Here is a 26,245-nt window from a genome sequence, read left to right as displayed (position 1 = left end):
GTACTCAAAACATCTTGTGACTGCTGCAGCTAAAAAAAACTAGAAAACCCTGAATGGGGAGAACTGGCCACTCTCCTTCCATTGTTAAACTGTTTTTGCTTTCTAGCTCCCTTGTCGCTTCAGCACCTCTGCCTTTAGCACCTTTCTTCAAAAAAACCCAGAACAAAATAATCTTTTGACAGTGACAACATTGTCACACCTCATTCACTCTCACCTACCTGAATCCCTGACCCAGCATTCCCTCTGTGTTGTTAACTCACTCACTTGGAACATCTCCCCAACTGCACTAGTAGTAACAACTTCAGGATCTCTTTATATCTTCTGTAATACATGGCACTCTCTCATTCCAAGAGGAAAGCAACCCAAGAAATGACACAAAGAGTCAAGAGGGGTGATGTGCTGTCAGTCATTCAACTCTCCACCCCTTATGAGAGAATCCTGACTATGAAGTGCCAAAATTGATGGTATCATGGACGGTGAAGAAGGTTATCTAAGAGTACTACAGAATCATGATCAATTTGATCAAGTAGGCCAAGGAACAGCAGATGGATCTAATTCAGATAAATGCGAGGTACTACATTTTGATAAGGTAAACCAGTGCTGGATTTACAGAGTAAAAGACGGGGCCCTGGGGAATGTTGTCGAATAGAGAGACCTAAGGGTGCATTTATGCAGTTCCTTGAAAGTGGCATCCCAAATAGAGAGGGCAGTGAAGAAGGCATTTGATGTTCTTGCCTTCGTTGGTCAGAGCTTTGAGTAGAGGAGTTGTGGCATCATGTTACAGCTGTACAAGAGAGTGGTAATGCCACATTTGGAGTACTGTGTACAATTCTGGTTGCCCTGCTATTGAAGGATGTTATGAAACAGAAAGTTTTACAAAGAAGATTTACAAGAATGCTACCAAGACTGAAAGGATTGAGTTATAAGCAGAGGCTGGATAGTCTGGGGCTTTTTTTCTTGGAGCATAGGCATCCGAAGGGCGACCTTATAAAGGTTTATAAAATCATGCGGGGCAGAGATAAGGTGAATAGCCAAGGATCTTTAGCCCAGGGTAGAGAAGTCCAAAACTAGACAGCATAGGTTTAAGCTGAGAGGGGAAAGATTTAAAAGGGACCTGAGAAGCAACTTTTTCTCACAGAGGGTGCTGTGTATATGGAACGAGCTGCCACAGAAAGTGGTAAAAGCAAGTACAATTGCAACATTTAAAAGACATTTGGACAGTTACATGCATAGGAATGGTTGGGAGGGATATACACCAAACTAATTCAGTTTAGTAAACCCAGTCAGCATGGACAAGTTGGGCAAAGAGCCTGTTTCCGTGCTGTAACCCTCCATGGCTCTATCTGCTGGAATGTTCAAATGAACCTGTTTTACAGTCTCTGTAGACTGTAAACTTGAGGTGTCATGTTGTTACAAGCCCAAGGGAGAATGGTAAAGCAAAATGATCAAATTTACTGAATTACCCCTGAACGAAGAAATACAAACTGAACAACATTGTGAGATTATTGCTGTGCAAGTATCATTGATGGCAGTCAGTGACAATTTCGATTTCCAAGCCAATGGTCAAGAATCAACTGAGTAGTAATTCATAAAACTGGATTTATTTTATTGTTTATAGACAGGATTTACCTTGCTGATTTTTCATATTGTCATGTCCATGCAGCTGTACAAGGACTGCTTGGTTAGCTGTGCAACCAAATCTGGAGCACATCTTTGTACAATTGCTGGAATGCTGCAAAAGCTCTTAGTCTTTTATTCTTTATTCATTCCCGGGATGCGGGCATTGCTGGCTAGGCAGCACTTATTTCTCATCTCTAGTCGCCCAGAGGGCATTTAAAAGTCAATCACATTGCTGTGGGTCTGACGTCACATGTATGCCAAACCAGGTAAGGATGGCAGTTTCCTTCCCTGAAGGATATTAATGAACCAGATGGGTTTTTCCCCAACAATGGGTTCATGGTCATCATTTGATTCTTAATTCCCAGATATTTATTGAATTCAAATTACACCATCCGTTGGGATTTGAACCCTGGTCCCGACAGCTTTATCAGGGTCTCTGGATTAACCGTCTGCCAATAATACCACTAGGCCATCACCTCCTCCTATAAGTAGCTGATGCCTCAGGCATTCCTTGATATCATATGGAGTGAATCAAATTGACTGTGGACTGACATCTGTGATGCTGGGACCTCAGGAGGAGACCAAAGTTGATCCTCCAGTGGCCCTTCTGACTGAAGATGGTTGCAAGGGCTTCAGCCTTGTCTTACGTGCACTGATATACTGGGTTGCCCTATCATTTTGGATGGGGATATTTGTGTGTTTGTTTAATTATCCATCACCATTCATGACTGGATGTTTATAATCTCATGTTTTGATCGTAATGGCCCAAAAGCTAACATCTGGAGTGCAGGTCTTGTACTTGCCCAAGTGACATGCAATGAACACCAGTGTCTCCTTTCCGGTCAACTAATGACATATTAATGCCAAGCTCCTAAAATGCAATCTATTAATTGTTGGAAGTTGAAAGGAGGGTATGTAGAAGGCAGGATGTCTGTCACCACTGCAGTTATTTTAAGGAAAGCTGCTTTTCAAAGGGAGGGGAGTATTTAGTTACCAAAATATTCAGCAAAATTGTACTTGATTATATTAGGAGCAGTCATGACAGGGTGTGTAAGAGCTTTGGCTTGGTCCAATGCTTGCTGCATTGCACATCTTCATTTATATGGCACTGTTAAGATTGACAAGTCACCAGGCCGGACCAGATTTGTCCTCGGCTGCTTTGGGAAATGAGAAATGCAATTGCTTCGCCACTTGCAAAGATCTTTGCATCCTCGCTCTCCACTGGAGTTGTACCTGAGGACTGGAGAGAGGCAAATGTAATTCCTCTCTTCAAGAAAGGAAGTAGGGAAATCCCCGGCAATTACAGACCAGTAAGTCTCACGTCTGTCGTCTGCAAGGTGTTAGAAAGGATTCTGAGGGATAGGATTTATGACCATCTGGAAGAGCATGGCCTGATTAAATGCAGTCAACACGGCTTTGTGAGGGGCAGGTCATGCCTCACAAACCTTATCAAGTTCTTTGAGGATGTGACTAGAAAAGTTGATGAGGGTCGAGCTGTGGATGTGGTGTATATGGACTTCAGCAAGGCATTTGATAAGGTTCCCCATGGTAGGCTCATTCAGAAGGTCAGGAGGAATGGGATACAGGGGAACTTAGCTGTCTGGATACAGAACTGGCTGGCCAACAGAAGACAGTGAGTGGTAGTAGAAGGAAAATATTCTGCCTGGAAGTCAGTGGTGAGTGGTGTTCCACAGGGCTCTGTCCTTGGGCCTCTACTGTTTGTAATTTTTATTAATGACTTGGATGAGGGGATTGAAGGATGGGTCAGTAAGTTTGCAGACGACACGAAGGTTGGAGGTGTCATTGACAGTATAGAGGGCTGTTGTAGGCAGCAGCGGGACATTGACAGGATGCAGAGATGGGGTGAGAGGTGGCAGATGGAGTTCAACCTGGATAAATGCGAGGTGATGCATTTTGGAAGGTCGAATTGGAAAGCTGAGTACAGGATTAAGGATAGGATTCTTAACAGTGTGGAGGAACAGAGGGATCTTGGTGTGCAGATACATAGATCCCTTAAAATGGCCACCCAAGTGGACAGGGTTGTTAAGAAAGCATATGGTGTTTTGGCTTTCATTAACAGGGGGATTGAGTTTAAGAGTCATGAGATCTTGTTGCAGCTCTATAAAACTTTGGTTAGACCGCACTTGGAGTACTGCGTCCAGTTCTGGTTGTCCTATTATAGGAAAGATGTGGATGCTTTGGAGAGGGTTCAGAGGAGGTTTACCAGGATGCTGCCTGGACTGGAGGGCTTATCTTATGAAGAGAGGTTGACTGAGCTTGGACTCCTTTCATTGGAGAAAAGGAGGAGGAGAGGGGACCTAATTGAGGTATACAAGATCATGAGAGGCATAGATAGAGTTGATAGCCAGAGACTATTTCCCAGGGCAGAAATGGCTAACACGAGGGGTCATAGTTTGAAGCTGGTTGGAGGAAAGTATAGAGGGGATGTCAGAGGGGGGTTCTTTACACAGAGAGTTGTGAGAGCATGGAATGCGTTGCCAGCAGCAGTTGTGGAAGCAAGGTCATTGGGGACATTTAAGAGACTGCTGGACATGCATATGGTCACAGAAATTTGAGGGTGCATACATGAGGATCAATGGTTGGCACAACATCGTGGGCTGAAGGGCCTGTTCTGTGCTGTACTGTTCTATGTTCTATGTTCTATGTTTTCACTAACCAGAATGCACTATAGTACTGTATTGAAGGATGACTTGCTAGCAACTCAATTTGAGATACATTAATACTGCATTCAGCATGTTTACCAACATTCTTTATTGAATTACGCTGGATTTGTTAGGTTACGGGTGATGGGGGGACAGAGGAAGATGCCAAACCGAGTGGTTGCATGCAATTCTGCTGCTGGTCGGGTCCCATGATGCCTCATGGGTGGTCAGTTTTTAGCTGTTGTTCTTAAATGGTGGAGGGTATTCTCACTACAGAGACAAAAACTGGTAAAGACAAAGATTATGCAATGCTCACACATTAATGTTGTCATATCTGTTAGATATTGATAGATTGGCGAGGACAAGGTTGAGAATGTTATTCTTTCTTATCAGTTCTCTTCAGGCCCAGACTGGTAACTATGTCCTTCTAAACTTGACCAGCTCAAGAAGTGGTAGTACCACTGGTGAGAGATGTTGAAGTTCCCACCGAGGGTCTACTCTGTTCCCTTGTCACGCTCAAAGCTTCCTCCAAGTATTGATCTGTATGGAATGTATCAATTCATCAGTTCAGAATGGGCATACAGGCAATGTACAGAATGGTTTCTTGCCCATATTTGGCCTGAAACCGTGAATTATCATGGGGTCAGAATCATTGTTGAGTTTTCCTAGTGTCACCTCCCCTCAGTCGCCTAACACTGAGATCTGCCAGTCATGCGTTTATCCTTTCAATGGACAGAACATATCCGTGAAAGGTGATAAAGGTATGAACCCTAGCAGGAAAATTATTCTCCTCAATGACTTGGGTACGTTACTGAAAATTTACTTAAATATCAAGGCGAGTGGAGATATTCACAAAAAATGCTGGGAGTAGATTTTCAATGTCAGGTGGAAAATTGCTGTTGTGAGTTTGTTGCCTCTTATAGAAAACATCTGACTTTTGTTACACCAATGCCAAATGCATGTTACATGCTATTATGTAATATAATCCTGCTAGAGAACAGCTGAATGTCAACAGAGTGGACATTGGGAATGGCCTAATTAAGCAGATGCACACTCTCTTCCAGCAGGCTCTGGCTTGGTATAGTGGTGGATGGGGGAGGGGACTTGACCCCTGATGGCTGATGTCTTGTCTTCCTGTTTTATTTTCCTGCGCAGTTTCAAGCAAATCTGGGTGTTAGTAGACACTGGCATTTTCCTCACCTTTTTCCGAACGGTGCATGTCAGGCAAGTTTCAAGTTACAAGTGAAGGATATTCTCGTTGCTTAGGAACATATGTGAACTTTGTTCTCTGGGCACATTTAACCTATTTGCCTTTGCCAGAAGGTTCAACACAGTCAGTGCCTTATCAATATTTTCTTTTGATGATACCCTCAGGCTGGATGCAATGCAGTTGAATAAAATGATTCATCAATGGAAATGTGAATGACATTGGATTAAATGATTTGTATAAATCACATATTGGAAAAGTTGAAGGATTACTTCATGCATGAATAAATTGCAAAATAATTTATACATTTCTAATGCATCTGATCAAATTCAAATCATCATTCATGAAGAGAGACTGCTAAAATTAAAACTTCCGAACAGTGTTCCAAAACACCTATTCATGAGAATATGCTTGAATTGATCTTCATTTCAAATATTTCCAAATGCTGTGACTCCTGAAATGATTGAAGAATTTTGGAGATCATACAAACAACCTAGCAAGTCGCTATCTCAACGCTTCATTATAATGTTTTAATCTTTGTGCTTATTTTATTACATTTTTCCACTAAGCTTTTTTTAAGGCCTTCAATCTGCTCCCTAGAATCTTGTGGGCCTCTTCGAATTTTGGAAACTCTGATGAATTTCTGAGATATCAGAATCCAATCTTATATTCAATCTTCCAGAGTTTGCAAAGAATTTCACACCTGGCTCAGCTCATCTACTACTAAAATCCTTGCTTCTAGTCTTTATTGCTTCTTGATGACTCAAACACTTTCCTGGCCAGCCTTCCATGCTCCTAATTGTCTGAACCTTTGCTTAATGTTTCCTAATTTACACCAACATATTCATCCATTATTCTTATGTTTGGTGGTCTACACTGACTCTCAGTGAAGCAAAGATAAAATTTTAAGTTCTTATTTTTGTTTTCAAAGCCTTCCATGACGACATCAATCCCTAGCTCTGTCATCTCCTTCAGCCGTACAATCTTCCTGTGCTCCTTCAATTCTGATTCCTTAAATTTCCTACACTTAATGGAATACCAGTCTTCTATATTCAAAAGATTACAAAAATGCAACCTGCCCTCATACTCTACGATTGTAGTCCTAGTAACTTTCTTGTGAATTTGTGTCACAATGTCTCAATATGAGGCATGGCTCCCAGAAATTATCACCAAGGGCTGCGTTTTTCAAAGGTACTAACTGGTCATTCCCCGCAACCCCCAGAAAGAAAGTCAGCTTTAAGCTTGATATCAGATTGCCTCCAGCAAACTAATTTACCCGAAGCAGCAAGGCTTATGAAAATTCCTTTAACATTAGAAACTGAGGAAGTCATTGTGGTATTGAAAACCCAACAGTTATTTATTGCAACTGTTACCTGTAAACGTTTCGTTCCTCGGGCATATGAACAGCTGGGCTTGTACCAAGTTATTTGTATTATTACAAGAGAGGGGTACTCTTCCAGTAGAGTCCCTTGCTTGAGGTAAGATGGAGGAACAGACAGTTTTATACTCAGGTCACATGCTAGTGGTGAAGCCATGTACATGTTTTCTAAGGACATACTGACATACTGACTGTCATCTAACAGACATAACATAGCAAATCCAACTGAAATAAGTATGACTTGCAACTGTAACATGCTATGGGTGGACTAAGTTGGTAAAGTGTGGGATGTCTATCTTTCGGTGAGAAGTTTTGCCTGCAGGAACTGCTGGTCAACATATTTGGTTTACAACTCCTGTCAATGTGGCCACATTAGACCCGAGCAGTGGGCATTGCTGAGAGTGCTGGGTGGGGCAGAGAGAAGATCATAGTTGCCCCAAAATGTGATTCCATTTAACTATCTATTTACATATCGCAGTAGCTAGTCCATTATGCAGGTCAGCTCAAGGGTGAGCAGGAATATGGTAGACTAGACACTCAACATATTGTACTAGTCCTATCCACCAAAACCAGCCTAGCATGGCATTTGTAATTCAGCCATGTATTCCTGATCCAGTCTAATGGAAGTGAAACCTAAATTGTAATGGTAATTACATGATGCTGAATCAAAAATGTTTTCAACATGAAAGGCCAACAACCTTGCAATTATATTGCACACTTAGCTGAGTAAAATGCTGGAAAGTGCTTCTCTAAAAATTTATGGCATAGAATTTGGCACTGAGCCAAACACGAATATTAAGACAGATGGCTGAAAACTTGGTCAAAGAGCTAGGTTTTAATAAGTATAAAAAGGAGAGAAAGGTGCAAACCTTTAGTTCGGGAATTCTGGAGATTAGCCATGGAGAACTAGCATAGCTGCTGACGGTGATGCAACAGAAATCAGGGACGTACAGCAAGCCAAAATTAGAGACTGACAAAATCAGGGTTGTTTGATTAGGGGAGGTTCCAAAGATAAGGAAACGTGAGTTCTAAAGAAGGGCAATTGGACCCGAAATGTTAACTCTGCTTTCTCTCCATAGATGCTGCCAAATCTGTTGAGTTTTTCCAGCAATTTCTGTTTTTGCTAAGGAAAAAATGAGGCTGTGGACGTTACTTAACACCAAAGCTGAGAATTATAATGAAGGTATTTGCAGTCTGAAAGCCAATGTAGGAAAGCAAATACAGAAGCAATGGTGAACAGAACTTAATACAAGTTAGGATATTGACAGTGAGCGGTTTAGATCATTCAAAATTTCTGGAGGGTACATGATGGAAGGTCAGCCTAAATTGAAATATCCAAGTTTATTGGTAATAAAGATCATCCACCAATGTGGAGGGAGAAAGATACCACATGAATTGCCAATCATCACAGGTTGCTGAATAATTTGTGCCACTCTGGCAGTAGCTTGTGCAAAATGGTAACTCACTCTCAACCTTCTACATCTGTGACCTTTCATGAGTTTCCTGCATTTATGCATGGTTTCAATGTGTTCAGGATTTTATTAAGTTGTGCAAGTATTTTAATAAGCAGATTAAGTTCCTGTAATGCCATAAAACCTCTCCGAAAGGGAACCATTTAAAGTGTAGTAGATCATTCCTACAGATACCAAAGTATTTAAGCATTCCAAACCTAAAATCTTTTCTTAAGAAGTTTTCTCTAAACCCATACTTCTTTCTTTAGTTTCATTTCTCTTTCCTTACCTCATTAAATTCTAATTTATACTCTTCCATCAATATATTTTTATTACTTTACTCCTTAAATCTCACATTTAAAAATATGGAACATTGGTCCTGTTGTTAAACAAGGGTACACATGTCATGTTGTCCCTGCTGCATCATTGGTACCTCACATTTTCAACAGCAAACAAGAAATAGAAGGTTCAAGCTGAGGGATGAGAGAAGTATCTTACTAAGCAGCATGCTACAAGATACCCCAATCCAGCAAAATGGTATGAACTGTTGTATATTTGCAACAATCTTAAGAAACAAATGGACACTGAACACTTTTTCCAGCACAAGGAATTAAGCTGTAGAGTTAGTCTATTTTGTGATCCAGTGACTCTCACGCAGCAGGCTTTTTAAAAAAAAATGTATTTACAAGCTGTGTGCATTGTTGCTAAAGCCATCACTTATTGTTATCTCTTAATTGCCCCGAGGAGGTGATGGTGAGTACCTTCTTATACCATAAAAATCTGAGTGGAAGTTCCAGGATTTTGACCCAATCATTAGCACTGCTGCCTCACAGCACCAGGGACCCGAGTTTGATTCCACCCTTGGACAACTGTCTATGTGGAGTTTGCATTTTTTCCCCATGTCTGCATGGGTTCTCACTGGATGGTCCGTTTTTTTCCCTCAGTTCAAAGATATGCAGGTTAAGTGGATTGGCCATGCTAAATTGCCTGTGGTGTCCAGGGATGTGTGGTTTAGGTGGATTAGCTGTGGGAAGTGGGGTGTGCCTGGGTGGGATGCTCTTTGAAGGGTCAGTATGGACTTGATGGGCTGAATCACCTGTTCCTACAGTGTAGGGATTCTATGATTCTAAGCATCCACTTTCATGGATCATCAACTATGAAGGAATGGGATAAATTTTCATGCCATGATTGCATGTGACTGCAGGTTGTGGTGTTCACGCACACTACCATGCATTTGCAATAAAATGAATGAATTATTTGTGCAAATATATATAATTGGGCATGATACAGTTGGTGTTATGGAGATGTGGCTGAAGGATGGCCAAGAATGAGAACTGAATGTCCAGGGGTATTCAGTTTTTAGGAAGGACAGACGAAAACAAGAAAAGGAGGTGGGATAGCATTGCCCATTAAAGAGGAAATTGATGTGATAAATAGGAAGGATAGTGGCTCAATTGGAGTGAAATCTGTGTGGGTAGAGCTTAGAAACACCAAGAAGCAGGAAACAATATTGGTGGTTGTGCTGGAGTGGTAATTTTGAGGGAAGCATTAAACAGGAAATTAGAGACTCAAACAAAAAGGTACAGTTCGAATCTTGGGCAACAATAATCTGCATAAAGATGGACAAATCAAATCAGTAGCAATACCATAAAGGAGGAATTCCTACAGTGTATATCTGATGGGTTTTTGTATCAATGGTGTTGAGGAACCAAATGGAGAACAGATCATCTAGACTGGGTATTATGAAATGAGAAAGGAACAGTTAGCAGTCTAGCTGTGGGAGATCTCTTGTGGAAGAATGAAAATAGTATAATCAGATTCTTTATTAAGGAGGAGAATGACATGGTTGATTCTGACACTGCATCTTGAATTCAAATGAAAGGAAACTACAATGGTATGAGGTATAAGCTGGCTCTGGTAAATCAGGGAGCGTTACTTAATGTAATAGTGCAGGACTAGGCAATCACAAACACAGAAAGCATGGAGAAACTACCACAACTGTTTATTCCTTTCCGGCTTAAAATCAAAATGGGAAAGGGGCCCAACCATAGCTAATAAGGGAGATTGGGGAAGGGCATAAAACAAAAGCAGCAGACCTGAGGAGTTGCAACAGTTTAGATTTCAGAAAAGAAGGACAAAGGGATTGAGTAAGAGGAGGAAATATAGAGTATGAAAGTAAGCTTGGGGGAGCATATAAACAGATTGTGAAAGTTTCTGTTGGTATGTGATTGGAAAAAGAAAAGCAAAGATGAATGTAAACCCCTTACAGTCACAAACATGGTGAGTTACATTGGGAACGATGAGCTGCTCCATCATCAGGTGACGAAGTAGCAGCAATCTGAAAGCTTGTGATTTCAAATAAACCTGTTGGACTATAACCTGGTGTCCTGTGACTTCTGACCTTGTCCAGCCTCATCCAACACTAGCACCTCCACATCATGGAAATAAAGAGATATCTACTACTTTAGGTCTGTCTTCACAAACAAGAACGCAATAACATCCCAAAAATGTTGGGGAACACAGGGTCTAGACAGAGACAGGAATGAAAGGAAATCAATATTAGTAGGGAAATTGTGTTGGAGAAACTGATGCGATTAAAGGCTGATAAGTACCAGGGCCCATTAACTTACATTCCAAAGTAAGTAAGGAAATGGCTTAGAATTATCGGATACTCTTGTGGCCATCTTTAAAGATTCTATAGATTCTGAACCAGTTCCTATGGATTGGACGGCTGCTAATAGACCCCCAGGGAAAACAGGGAATTATAAACAGTTTGACCTGACATCAGTAGTGGAGAAAATGCTAGAGTCTATTAGAAAATATTTAATAGCAGTGCACTGATAAACAGGACAGGATCAGTCAAAGTCAGCATGGATTTATAAATGGTAAGTCATGCTTGACGAACATACCAGAATTTCTTTTAGGTTGTAATTTGTTCAGTTGATGAAGGAGAGCCAGCTCCTTAGAAGCCTTACAGTGTGGAAACAGGCCATTTGGCCCAATGAGTCCAAACTAACCCTCTGAAGAGCATCCCTCCTGGACAAATCACCCAAAACTATCCCTGTAACCTTGCATTTCCCATGGCTCACACACCTAACACACACGTTCCTGAACACTATGGATCATTTAGATTGGCTGATGCACCTAATCTACACATCCCCGAACAATATGAGTAATTTAGCATTGCTGATCCACCCAACTTGGACATATATGGACTACAGGAAGAAACCAGAGCACCAGGCAGAAACCCATGCAGACACAGGAGAACACGCAAACTTCACACAGACAGTTGCCTGAGGGTAGAATCAAATCTGGGTCCCTGGCCCTGTGAGGCAACCGTGCTAGCCACTGATCCACTGTGCCACCCCTGTAGTTGATATGATTCATTGGGACTTTCAGTTGGCTTTTGATAAGATCCCACATAAGAGATTAGCACACAAAATTAATCTGCATGACATCAAGGATAGTGTATTGACATAGACAGTGAACTCGTTGGTAGACAGGAAATAAAACAGTAGAAACAAATAGGCACTTTTCTAAGTGGCAGGCAGTGACTAGTGGGGTACCATGGGAATTAGTGCTTGGACACCAGCTATTCAGACTGTCCAATAGTGATTAAGATGAGGAAACTAAATTCAATATCTCCAAGCTTGCAGATGACATAAAGCTGGGCGGGAGGGTCAGCTGTGAGGAGAATACAGAGAAGCTTCAGTGTGATTTGGACAAGTTGAGTGAGTGGGCAAATATAAGTCAGATGAAGCCTTGTGTGGATAAATGTGAAGTTATCCACTTTGGTAGCAAAAGCAGGAAGGAAGGTTATCTGAATGTCAATATGTCAGTAAAGGGGAAGGTAGAACCAGCCCTGGATGGCCTTGTGCACCAGTCACTGAAAGTAGGCTTGCAGATGCAACAGACACTAAAACAGGCATGTTGGTTTTCATAATGAGAGAATTTGAGTAAAAGACCAGGGACGTCTTGGTGCAATTGTACAGAGCCCCACTGAAACCATGCCAGCAGTATTTTGTGCAGTTTTGGTCTCCATACCTATGGAAGGATGTTCTAGCTGGGAAAAAATGCAACGAAGATTTACCAGAATGATTTCTGGGGTGATAGTGTTGATGTGTGAAGAGAGACTGATTCAGTTATGATTATCCTCACTGGAGTTCAGAAGAATTTGGGGGATCTTTTAGAAACCTATCACAGGACTAGACAGAGTAAACACAAGAAAGATGTTTCCAATGACAGGGGAGTCCAGGACCAGGGCTAACAGTGTAAGGATGTGGGTAGGCCAGTTAGGACTGAGATGAGGAGAAATTTCTTCACCTAGATATTACTGAGCCTATGAAATTCTACTGAGCCGCAAAAAGTTCTGCCAAAACAAAACATTGAAGCTGGTCAAGAAGGATTCATTTCTTCGGACTAAAGGGATCAAAGGGTATGGGGAGAAAGCAGGAACAGGGTACTGTGTTGGATGATCAGCCATGATTATATTGAATGATAGAGATGACCTGATGGGGTGAATAGCCTCTTGCTCCTATTTTCTATGTTTCTGTGCACCTGTTATCCATTTTGTATAATATATTCATTATTAGGATGTGAACATCTTTGGGCAGGCCACATTTATTGCCCATCCCAAATTGCTTAGTTCTTTTTGCATTATATTAGTGGATAGATTGCTGGACCATTCTGCAATTCTGTTAGCCCTTAACACTGGTATCCACTGCTGCAATACAGTAATTTGAGCCTGCACAGCAGCAAGCTAAGTTTGCGTGACTATGGTTTGAGCTTACAATGCAGCACTTAGACATGGGGTAGGTTCTACTCGTTTTAGATGAAAGCTGAGACATCAGTCATCAGATCCTATACCATGGTTAGATCTGCAAGTATTATGACAGAGTTGGCCAACCCTTCCACAGTAGAGAGCTAGGCTCCAAGGTCTGTGCAAAATACTATATCAAGTTGATGTCAGACTCTGCAGCACTTCCGGACATGGATTAGGGGCTTTCTAACATGTCTGCTGGTGCACCAAGAATTTCAGTGTGTTAACATTCAGTTTTCTTTAAGTTATCCTCTAAAAATATGAAGTGTCAGTATCTCATCTGATGGCTGCCATTATGAGATGGGATTACAGGGTTTCTTCTTCAGTACTGTCTTTATGCTCCTTCGTCTTTCTTGTCTGCTACACCTGGCAGGGTGAAGTCCTTGGGTATCTGAAAGGAAAAAGATACAACCTTTGGGTTGTCGTGTGCAAATAGGTGGAAAATTGGAAGGTGTACATTGGCATTAACTGCAGCTTGTAGATTAGGGAATTGCAGCTTGAAAGGAGAGGAGACAGAGAATGAGGTATGCGCATACCTTTGATGGTTTCAGTCCCACCATTACCCAAGGCCTCAATAAAGGTTGCTCCAATGATGGCCAAAACCCTCTTCTCCATTATGGCCATGACTCTATGACTTATAGTAGAGTCTATATCCTGTGAATTAGGTACTTCTGCTTTCAGTGATGCCTCATATTGTTCTGCAAGAGAGGGAAATGTGTCAATGAGTGTTGTGCAATCAATTTGTGTATTACATCTGACATGGTTGAATAGCTATCAGGCATGGAAGCTGCAGATGTGGCTGCTCTCTCACACTAGTGTAAGTGTATGAGTGTGAGGTAAAGCTCTGAATGTTAAGACTGTATCAGATTGCTAGTGATGTTAGCCAGCTGAGGGACTATAATAGGATGAATTGAACAGCGCATGAAGATAGTTCCACAGCTGGTAGGGTATGAAACTCGAAGATGTATTCACTGACATTTAGCACTCTTGTGTGAGGTCACTGACTTCTTATGGTACTCCATCCAGGTCCTTGAGTCAAGCCTTCTGGTATTGAGCACAAACACATCTGGTCCCACTGACTTTACAATGTCTGTCTGGGGAGTCTCCTGTGGATAGAGGACATCTCTCCACCTGCTGCGGCAGGGATTCCATTGGAATATCTGGAAGAATGGTTCCTTGCCCTATTGCACCATTCATTATTCTTCCTGCTCAGACATTCTTCTGACTACTTTCAGTACCCGCTCCAATTATGACATACATCACCTTTAGGAGATGATTTTAAGTAGTGAAAAATAGCTTTAAGTGACGATAAGTCACACAAATCTGGGGCTCCTGCGGAGGCAAGCAGTCAGTCAAGCAGCCCATTTGGCATTCAACTGCATATTACAATCATGTAACTTAGCAGGCAGTCCAGAGGAAACAGGCATGGCGTAACACTGCATTGTCATCCTTCTATGTTTTGGGGAGCTATCTATTGTTGACCTTTGATTTTATTCAGACTGCTACCATAATTTTTTTCATTAAAGTTAATTAAATAATCATCTCCTCTTATAATGTTGACTATGTGTCATGTGATCACATGATCCTAAAGAAACAATTTGCTCATGTATGTATAATTCTCATATACAAATCTTTTCACAAGGAAGGATTGTAAAGAGGAGAACTGTGATTAATAACAATAATGAACTCTCAAATTAGTATTCTCAGCATCTTTGTGCTGGGAAGAGTTGTATAGTCTTACAAGTATAAAATAAATACTATCCAGCCATTTCAGTTGAATGTCAACCATTTTTGGGAATAATGTTACAATAATCAATATTTTCCAAGCCAATAAACTTGGACAATGTTAATCATTTGTCTTTTCAATGCTCGCACATGGCATGGTATTTGCCAAAATCTATTTAAATGGACAACATGAACGTGCAGGACTCTTTGTATATTGTAACCAAATCTACACCTTAGTTGTATTGTTCTTTATTTTGCAATAGAGTGATGTTCACTTACTAACTCAAAATACCCTAACTCAGGCGCAGATAATTTAGGGAAAGAGTAAAGTCATGACTATCAATTTACAACTCCTGTCTTCAAAATTAAGCCGGAAAATCATATCCTCCAAAGCCTCTATAAGTCCTAGTTATACATCAGCGCCCAGAATTCCTGTAAAAAAAAGTTGACCAAGCACGTTGGTAACACATTTCAAACTAGAATATATTTATTTAACTTTGTGGATCTGAAAATGCGAAATAAACTGACAATTAAAAGAGAGTCACCTGTTACGTGTTCAATATTTCTATCCTCCCTTCACATAGTGCGAGTTTACTTTGATCTCGGAGAACGTACCTGGTCTCCGAAGAGGAGAGCAGAAAGGTTCCGCAATGTTAAAGCAACGTAAATGTAAATAAACTGATCTGTGTCTCCGCTGGAATGGAACACGTCAGTTTACATGAAGCTGATCGCAGTGACAACCATATTCTCTCAGCGAAGGTAGTTTGTACCCAGGCGTGATTGAAGTCAAGATATATGTTCGAAAGTGTGTATTGTCATTTGTATTCAAAATGTAAAGGAAATTTGCCACTACACTTTATTTTTCATTCCTACATCAGCTGTTCTATGTACAAAACAGTTGTATCGCAGTCCAGCGAAATGAACTACGGCCCACTTTATAACTACTGGGTAAATTAACGAACCGCAACTGGAGCACATCCTTCCTGTTTGTCCAGAGTTCAACAACAATACCGCATGTCATTTTTTTTTGCAAAAGATCGTCTTTGGAAACATTTCAAAATAAAGCCAGAACACATAAAAGGTCTTTTTTCATATTCAACGCAGAAATAACAGACCTGCCCGTGTTCCCTGTACTTTTCCATTTAATCTTCCTGGCGCCTGTTTGTCACGAATTGTCATTGCAAACAGCATTTATGGAAATCGTACGATTATTTAAATACCACTTACAGCTCAAATTTGAAACACACAGGCGAATGGGTTATTAGAAGCATGAGAACCTGGATTTAATTTTCGTGTTATTTTCACTTGGTTAATTACTGTCCAACATGCACGATCTCATCACGAATATTGCTTGCTCTGATCACATTATCTAGCACTGTATACACACAAGTGTTAACAAAGCCGGTTTAGAACTTACGTTATTGCTGAGATTTTGTAAAGCCACATTCATCCTGTAAATGTCTTTTGGTCTATCACGCCACAAACATTTTGGTCATGAAAGCATCAATAAGTATCATTGTCTGTTGCACAATCGCAGCCGGCGGAATAATAGGGATTTTTTTTTCAAAAACAGCGACGCGCTTATTGATATTTGAAGAGGAAGACGCCAAGAATGAGGATGGCCGCGCCTTGCAGGCCCGGCACTGTACTGAGGTGATCTTCCAATCACATATTGCGCATTGGTTACTATGACAAGAAATCTATTGTAGCTCGGAGATGGCCGGCAAACATCAGGTGTGGCAAAAGCATATGCAGTTTATTCTACCCACTCTAGTCATGATTAATTCAGTGCGAACGCAACTGGAATCGCCGTTCACTTTATAGTTTGATGAACAAGCAGCCTTCATGCATAACGGTAATAGATGTAGGATCATTCAGACCCACCGAAAGTCAAACAGGCGCTGATGGGTTTCTTTACTAGAAATTGATCATTGCCTTGGGAAATTCTGGGAACGGTAAATCTGACGCTTCGAAAAATATTCTGCAATGTCTTGTTAGACCAGTTCTAACTAACCTGACACTGGAAAATACGATGTGCTGTTATTTGGAATGTGGCTTAAGCCTATGATTCTAGGTTAGCATCTAGATATTAAAGTCTAAAGAACCACTAATTTATATGTGAGGAAATTACAATTTTAAAACTTGTAAAGTTCAAAAATATGGAATGCAACATGGCTTTTAAGAGGTGCATTTTGTCCTTTAGTTGTGAAGAAAGGTTAGGGCAGAGGTGTCCAGCAGTATGCACCAAAGACAATAAAGTAAGTCTGTGAGGCCTTGGGCTAGTTTTTAAAGTTGGAACAATAGAAGCAGCCTGAATGGGTGGGGTCAAGCTCCCACGAAACCCAAATTTTTTTTTGGTGGAGCACTTAGTAAACAGTTGCTGGGTTCTTGAAGCTGGATGTGTAAGCTCTTCCTCCTCCCTCTGTTACAGCAAAAAGCTGGGGTTCTCTTCCTGCTGTTAGAATTGAATGACTGACAATCTATTTTAATCAATTTGCCTTTGCCAAGAATGGTTTTATGCAATGTTATTATGTTGGAACAGTTAATTACTAATGTTTTATATCTGTCATTTTATTAAGCATTTTGATAGAGTTACAGTTAAGCCAATTTTCTTCTATTTTTATTTATTCTGCGTTTTAATTTTAGTGTATGAACAAAGTATGTTTTGTTTCAAGCCTGGTAGTTTGACCAATCAAATTGCATCTGGAACACAACACCTTACACTCAAATGTAAAATAAGAAAAAGTTAGGTTGTAAATTACCTTCTTAATATATTTTGAGGGAGTGTGATATGGTCCATAACAGGAATAATATGCCAGTGTGTTGTAATAGAACATGTGCATCTTTAGAATACCTACTGCAGTAGTGTATCGACTTGATGTTACAACTAAAATACATTTTTTCATTCATTCATGGGAGGTGGACATTATTGACATCTGTTGCCCCTTAACTGACTGTGAGAGCATTAATTCAACCATGCTGGTGTGACTTTGGAGTCACATCAATCCCAGCCTAGGTGGATAGATTTCTTTTCCTAAAGGAAAGGAAAGGACATTAGTGACCAAGATAGGCTTTTACAGCAATCAGTGATAGTTTCATTGACAACAGTATAGTGATGGCTTTGAATTTCAGGTTTTAACTATCAATGAGTTACATTAATTAATTTAGTTAAATCCCACCAGCTACTAGAGTGGGGTTTGAACACATCTTCAGAGCATTAGCCTGGGTCTCAAGTTGACTAATCTAGTGAAATCATGAGTTATCATCCCCCTGTGTGATAATAATTTGCATTTATGTACCATATCTCACGAACTGACATCATCCTAAAGCACTTTATAAGCAACAAAGTACTTGGAAGGTGCAGTTACTGTTTTGAAAAAGTAAATGGGATCTATCATCTGTCCAACAGGCTTCAGTCAACTTCATAGATCAAGTGGGATGGCCATTAATTTAGACCTTTGACCTGAACAAGACATAGCCCAGGAGGTGCCAGTGCTTTGATTTACAAAGCCCTTACATGATTTTGTATTTGTTCTTTTGACAGATTATGGTGCTTATTATAATAAGGCCACATTGAGTGCATTTTGTCATCAGGATAATGACATTTGCATTGACTTCTCCCACCTATTCTTCCCAGTGGTTCGTAAGACAGGTAATTTTGGCATTAATGATCCCAGAAGGATGATCTTTTCTCCTGCTAGATGGCAGTGAGGAGTTGACCAGGGTCAAAACTGAACTTTTGTTTTCCTGACATCTTCATTGGATTCAAAGGTTGGAGCATAAAAATTGGAGATGGAGGCCATAATATTCTAGGGTAAACAGTATTGAACAAATCCTAGTGTTCTTTTTGAAGCCAGCTCCCCAAACATTCAAGAAAAACTTAAAAAGAAACTGAACAAAGTCAATTTCAATGGCCTGGACATTGCGTCCAAATTGCAAAAAACATCTTCCCAGAAGCGGATAAGAAAGTACATCAAAGACATTCTGAACCTCTCTTTGAAGTGCAGCAGTATTGACATTAAGAATTGGAGTGAGCTTGCTACTAATCCTCAAAATGTTGACAACTAGTCCATGGAATTGAATCATTGCTTTGAGTCACATCTTAATGATGAGGTAAGGAAAAGGAAGCAAATCCTATGCTCTGGATCACAACCTCATGGGAAATTGTGACCCATGTGCATCAAGATCTCGAAGTCAAAAGCCAACACAATCAGTCACATAAAGATCCTCAGCAGAAGCTTGCAAACCTTAGTAAAGGTCAACCTTGAATTGAGGGATAGTTTGCTGATCACAGGAAACATAGTAGTTAATACATGGGCAGTAAACTGCCATAAATAGCAATGTGGTATTGACCAGAGAGTCTGTTTTTGTGATATTGAGTGAGTTTTTGCTATAACACAGGGGATAACATCACTGCTCTTCCAATAAATAGCACTGATTTTATTTTAGCCTCTCACGGAAAGGAGATTAACTTTTTAGCATCTAACTGAAAAAGAGTCAACTTTCAAGTTACAACTGTTCTGCAGTAATAGGATTGTGATGAAGGGACCTGATGAAAACCTTAGCCTTCATTTTCATTTTCAACTGCTGGCTGGTTAATTGCTGCAATAAGTTTGAAATCATTCTGCTGTAGAGGTAGTTTTTAGTGTTTTTGATGCCAATAACTATTTGGAGATCATTTTAAGTGGAATCAAATGACGTAGGGAATTGTGAGTACAAAGCATAAAAGAAGAAAAATGGCAAGTTGAAATGATCAATAGAAAGATTGTGGCATTTAAATAGTGCAGTTTTAAGATAAATAGTTATATTATTAAATTTAGCAGAAGAGAACTGGATAAAGTATATATCTTTGCTTGGAATCAATACAAATGGGATCAAATGTACATGAGTGTTCCAGTTTAATAGTACTTTCTGTATTAGAAATCTATAGAACTGTCAGAATAACATTGTTTTACTTTCAACATGTTAGAAAATAGTACGGAAATTACAAATAATATTAAGGCCATATCCGGATCAAGTTCATAATAACTACTCATAATCAATAGTAATAACAATAGCTTGTGGCAGAAGAGCCTGGAAATTATATTCTTTTCTTATTGATTGCAAAGTTACACAGAAACTCGTTACATTTTAGAAAACTATATGAGCAGGGCATTATGTATAATTTGAGTTGCTGCATGAAATCATAAGCATATATGAAATAAATAAAACACAAAAATAGATAAAACTTTTGTTCATTTAGTAAGTAACGTATCCTTGCAGATCAACAAATCTTTAAGCATGTCATGATTGGCTTCGAGCCAAGATTTTCAATCATATCATTGGAGGGGAAAATATTCTTGCAATCAAACTGTTCAATAGACAGCTGTCTGATTCAGACGGCCAGCCATCTCTGCTGAAAATTATTTTAACGAATGCCCTATTAGCTTATTCATAACAAGGGAAATGCATTCGGTAAATCATGCATCAAATGTTGTCTTAATGTTAAACGAGGTTTACAGTAAAACCACCTCTAGTTTCAATGTCATTTTCCTTCTTTACTGCAGAAAATTATACAATTTTAAACTGCCAATGAGCAAAATGTTCTTCATACCTTCAGCGCAACGTTTTATTTTAGTTTACATGCGAGCGAAGCGTAGCTCGCAGCAGTATTCAACGTGAAGAATGAGAGCGTCGCTGTGTGGACATTTCTGGTATCTGCAAATGCTATTCTTGCTAATTCAAGATGTCCAAAATATTCCAGCAAAGATACAAAAGCGTTTTACAACTTATATCTGTTTATTTACACAGATGTGCACAATCAAGCATTTTAGCAGCTGTTCTGTTCATATATTAGCTCCTTCCTAACTGAAAATGCATTCCCCGTCGCTGTAAAGCCACTAAGATAATCAAGCAAGAAATATGTCTAGCGCCTTTCACGCGTTTACGATGTTCCAGACTGTAAATAAATTATTAATATTTATAATTATAATAACCAGGTCGCTTAATTTACCTTAGTGTTTGCTTATTTCTTGAATGTTGGCTACGGGATGAAAGTTGACCACGAAGGGGAGTCTCATCAGCTTGTCGCTGAAAATTGTACCATGGAAATTGATGGAGTTCTGATTTTTAAAAAAAGGCACGACCTGAGACGTTAATCTTTTGCATATTTCCACAAATACTGCCAGATCTGCTGTGTAATTCCAGCATTGTGTGTTCATTTCAGATTTCTAGTATCTGCGGTATTTAACGTCTATTGTGGAATCTTTACGCCCAACTCATTTCAAAGGATGGCACATTGACTAGTGCAAAATTTCTTCAATGTTATGCTTGCAGTGTCATCTTAGATTGTTTGCTCAAAATCTCTGCAGTAGAGTTTGAATATACAGCGTCAGTCTCAGAACCAAGCGTGGTACACTGGGCCAAACCTATCAACAGTTCATCTCCCTGACATTAGCTACGTATCATTAATAATAAGGAGACGCCGCTGGATTACGGATTTATAGAGAATAAAATAGAAGACTAAGCCCAAATGAACTGGATGCAATCAACAGATGGAATTGACCAATAATCTTTCAGCTGCAAAGAACATCATTAATTTTATTAATGCATTTTTTTGATAAATATTGTATTTGTTAAGCTAGTAAAATGTTTTCCTTTATGTAATTAAAATGCTCAGAAATTATAAATTTCATATGAAGGAGACTAACTACATTTTAACAAAATTGAATAAAATTTATTATAATAGTAATGCTACAAAATTTGGCCCATCTGTCCTTCACAATTTTTCCAACAGGAAAGGAATTAATATCTGCTAAAATCAATACCAAATATCTGTTTTAAAAAGTCCCCAGTCTGACACAGAATCACCGGTTACTGTAGAACTGTGAATGAGGCAAATGCGAAAAGACTAAGACAGAGCACACATGGATATATTGTAGATTATAATGATCTTAAAATGATCACATTTGTAATTATGGAGGTGAAAGGGGTGAGCGGTGAATCAAATAGGTTATTTTTGACGGCCATGGCATGCAATTCCATAGTTTTGACCCTAAGGACAGCAGACCAAGCCTCTGGACCTGGCTGAGGAAGTCAAGTTAAGCATACTGCAATGCTTTTCATTTTGTGATCGCTTTGTGCTTTCCTGTTTCTTAATCACCACCACTTCTTAAATAGAATAACAATCTTTGTTCACTGGCTTTATAATTATTCCAACTGCAACTACCAGATGAACAATCCTATCCAACTGAAATGTTTTAATTTAACGGATATTTCTAGTACTTGAAAATTTCAATGACATTGGTTGGCTGCTTCCAGTTTGAAGATTTCCCTTAAATGATTATCTTCACATTACGGCTCTTGGTATTGTTCCAAGGGAAACTGGCTCAGAATACCTGGGATAGCAAACCTCTAATATGAGGGGAAAATAGACTGTGGGTACTGGAAATCAGAAACAAAATCAGAAATTTCTGAAAAGATGGACCAGTCTAGAAGCATATCTGGAGACAAAGCAGAGTTAATGTTTCGGGTCCAGTGACTCTTCTTCTGAAAAAAGGTCACTAGACCCAAAATGTTAACTTTGCTTTCTCTGTAATTTGGGGATTACATATAAGTGAGCAGACAAACATTAAAAATAGGGCAACTAAGCAGCACAAAACAACTATGGAAGTCAAAGAGATGAAACATGTGTAAAAGTGATAAGTGGATGCAATGTGCATTGCTTGTTCCTGCTATCCCACTTCAAAGGAAAAAGAAGCTTCAATATTACTTCGGGCTATCTGTGCATTATTGCACTCTCTAGGCACCTTACACCAATAATTACCTCATCCTCTGTTTTAACAATGTGCACAGTGTATGTGTGTATTAAAGAAAAAGAAGATAATGATGATGATGAAGCAGAAGCAATTCTTTACCCATTTAAGGATAATGAGAATCATCCTCTCCTCAACTGTCTGCTTCATTTCTCTCTATTATTCTACCTTTGTCATCCACCTTATCTGCTCCAAGCAGCAACTCATAGAGACTTTCATGCAGAGGGGATCTAGGTATTGGAAATTATATATTTTTTAGATTAGATTCCCTACAGTGTGGAAACAGGCCCTTTGGCCCAACAAGTCCACAACGCCCCTTGAAGCATTCCACCCAGACCCATCCCCCTATAACCCACACACACCTGAACACTGTGGGCTATTTAGCATGGCCAATCCACCTAGCCTGCACATCTTTGGGCCATGGGAGGAAACCGGAGCACCCGGAGGAAACCCAAGCAGACACGGGGAGAATGTGCAAACTCCACACAGACAGTTACCCGAGGCTGGAATCGAACCCAGGTCCCTGCCGCTGTGAGGCTGCAGTGCTAACCACTGAGTCACCGCGCCGCCCCAAATTGTATTGTAACGAATAGTTCTTGAAGTGAGGGGAATTAAGAGAACAGCAAGGTAAATAGGAATTTTGTAGGCATCTTATTATCATGACCAATGCAAAACACAGTCTATTGCTGACACGCAAGTAACTTAGTTACATTAAGCTGGATTGTCTATTTCAGTCTTTTGAAAGGAGATGTAACATTTGCACCCTCTAGTTCTAAAGTTCCTGTTTCCAAAGAATTTTGGAAAATTCTACTAGGTGCTTCTTCTACAGCACCTGCAAAGGCTCCAACCTCTAGCTGCTAAAAGAATGAGAGCAACAGGTGCATGGGAACACCATCAGCTGTTAGTTTCCCTTCAAGTGATATACTGTCCTGATTCAATGACACTATGACTCTTTGACTATGACTCTATTACATGATATCCCATTCTCATTATTGCTTTATAGAACTGTGGCCTAAACTCTGGACACTTGTGCTTTCTTATTGTTAATTGTTCTAACATTGTAATATTATAATGTCTGATAATTAAGTTTTTTTCTTGATTACTTCGTAAACAAATTTACTTTTAGAAAATTAAATTGGCGAGATAGAGCACAGTAGGATATATTGTACTTGGCGAGTAAGAGTGAGTTTGATGAAATGAATACTTATTCAAAGTATCTGAATTCCCATGTTCATGTGCTGTGCTACCATCTATTCTAAGAACTGCTAAAGTTTCAAATTCCAATTAAATCTTCAAAGTAATCGATTTTTGATACTTAACATCGTGCTCAACAGTAGCTTTCATCAGGCCCAAAACCATCAGAGTAGGTGACTAGCTGGGCTTATTAAGAAGAACATAGAACACAGGAACAGAAAATTCATCCAATTTTTTTCTGTTGTTACCTATACACCACACAACTCTCCTTCAGTTACAGCTACCTCAAATTTCTCTTTCAGCAAACCTTTCAATTCCCTGCTCCCTCGTTTGTTCATCCAGTGCAACACAGTTATTAATAAATAAAGGCAATAAGCAGGGAACTAATTGACACAGAAAGTCGTTAGAATATTAAAATTGTTCCAACAGAAAGTGCTTGAGTAAAGCAACTTTATTGCCTTCAAAAGGAAGCTGGATCAAAACCTTAGGACTCTTTATCTAACAGTGCTATGGTGCACCTACACCACAGGGACTGCAGATGTTCCAGAAGGTAGCTTGAGGACAATTGGGGAGGGCATAAATTCCATGAATGATTAACAAAATAATGACTCTATTAATCATTGCTAATGTTCCTCAGCATATTAAATATAGATATTCCATACATAGTGACTTCTCAATGTGCTTCAATTAACACCTTTAATACGATTTTCTTTTCATTATTTATAATTATTGATTGTTTTCACTGCATCATCCACAGATGTTCTACAAATCTTTTTTCATCACATTCCTCTGCAAGTGCAGAGGCAACATTCTTGATAAGCACCTGTCATTCTTTCCTTTTCAATTATAACATTTGTTTCCTCATGCCCCAGGGGTTTACCAGTTTCATGGTTATCAGATTACATGATTAATTTAATTCAAGTAAAGATATGAACTTTCTTACAGTGACTTGGTATCTGTCATTTTTTTTTCTCTTTACTGATTCTAATGATATTTTGGTTTTATTCTGTAATGTCAGTTTAGCATGCTTGCCTTCATCAGTCAGAGCATTGAATATGGGAGTTGGCATATCATGTTATGACTGTACAAGGCATTGGTCGGGCCATATTTGGAAAATTGGTACAATCCTGTTTGAATTGCTATAGGAAGGATGGTATTAAACTGGAAGAGGTGCAAAAGAGAATAACAACACTGTTACTGCTATTGGAAGGTTTAAAATATAGGGAGTTATAAGGTACATAATTCTTTGACATTTGTGTCACAAATAGACAAGATAGTCAAGAAGGCGTTTAGCACACTTGCTTTCTTTGCTTAGACTTATGAGTATAGGATTGGGACGCCATATTAAGGTTGTACAGGTTGTTGGTGAGACCTCCTCTAGGGTGTTGTGTGCAGTTCTGGTTGCCCTGCTATTGCAAGGATATTATTAAATTGGAAAGGGTTCAGAAAGATTTGACAGGGTGTTGCCAGGAATGAGGAGGTGATGGCCTTGTGGTATTATCACTGAACTGTTAATCCAGAGACTCAGATAATTGTCTGGAGCCCTGGGTTCGAATCCCACCATGGCAGATGGTGAAATTTGATTTCAATAAATACCTGGAATTAGGAATCTATTGATGACCATGATTCCATTGTCGATTGTCAGGACAAACCCATCTGGTTCACTAATGTCCTTTAGGGAAGGAAATTGCTATCCTTACCTGGTTTGGCCTACGTGTGACCCCAGGCCCACAGCAACACACTTGACTCTTAACTGCCGCCTGGGGCAGTAATAAATGCTGCCTGGTCAGTGACGCCCTCATCCCTTGAATGAATAAAGGATGAAGTGTTTGAGTTATAAAAATAGGCTGGATAAGCTGGGACCCTTTTCCTTGGAGCAAAGGAGGTTGATTAGTGACCTTGTAGAGGTTTAACAAATCATGCAGGGCATAGATAAGGTGAATAGCAAAGGTCTTTTCCCGAGGGTAGGGGAGTTCAAAACCAGGGGTCATATTTTTAAGGTGTGAGGAGAATGTTTTAAAAAGGACATGAGGGGCAACCTTTTGACACAGAGAGTGGTTTGTGTGTGAAATGAACTGCCAAAGGAAATGGTAGACAAGTGCTTGAATAGAAAAGGTTTGGAAGAATACAGACCAAATGCAGGCAAGTGGGGCTAGTTTAATTTGGGACCATGTTGGCATGGACGAGTTGGACCAAAGGGTCTATTTCCATTCTATATGACTCTATGACACTATGACTCTTTGACTATGACTCTATTACATGATATCCCATTCTCATTATTGCTTTATAGAACTGTGGCCTAAACTCTGGACACTTCTGCTTTCTTATTGTTAATGGTTCTAACATTGTAATATTATAATGTCTGATAATTAAGTTTTTTTCTTGATTACTTTGT

The 26,245-nt window shown here is 39.7% G+C and overlaps 1 protein-coding gene across 2 annotated transcripts in view; it reads right to left on the bottom strand.

Annotated features, from left to right (window-relative positions):
- The window catches only part of LOC125457582 (endothelin-converting enzyme 2-like), a 173,168-nt gene extending 151,986 nt beyond the window's left edge, over window positions 1-21,182 (bottom strand). Inside the window, exon 1 of one of the 2 annotated variants that reach the window (XM_048541996.2) lies at window positions 20,856-21,182. Coding sequence is in view for 1 of the 2 variants with exons in the window: in XM_048541993.2 (XP_048397950.1) it covers window positions 16,281-16,313 (33 nt within the window). In the remaining variant the exon portion in view is untranslated. Of the gene's footprint in view, window positions 1-16,280; window positions 16,524-20,855 lie in introns of those variants that run through there. The other variant, XM_048541993.2, reaches the window with a different exon arrangement.
- Between the last annotated feature and the right edge of the window lie 5,063 nt (window positions 21,183-26,245).

Source organism: Stegostoma tigrinum, chromosome 14, assembly GCF_030684315.1.
Source record: "Stegostoma tigrinum isolate sSteTig4 chromosome 14, sSteTig4.hap1, whole genome shotgun sequence".
NCBI classification, from domain to species: Eukaryota; Metazoa; Chordata; class Chondrichthyes; order Orectolobiformes; family Stegostomatidae; genus Stegostoma; species Stegostoma tigrinum.
Note: the sequence above shows the minus strand (reverse complement) of the source record. Positions and strands in the feature narration are given on the sequence as shown.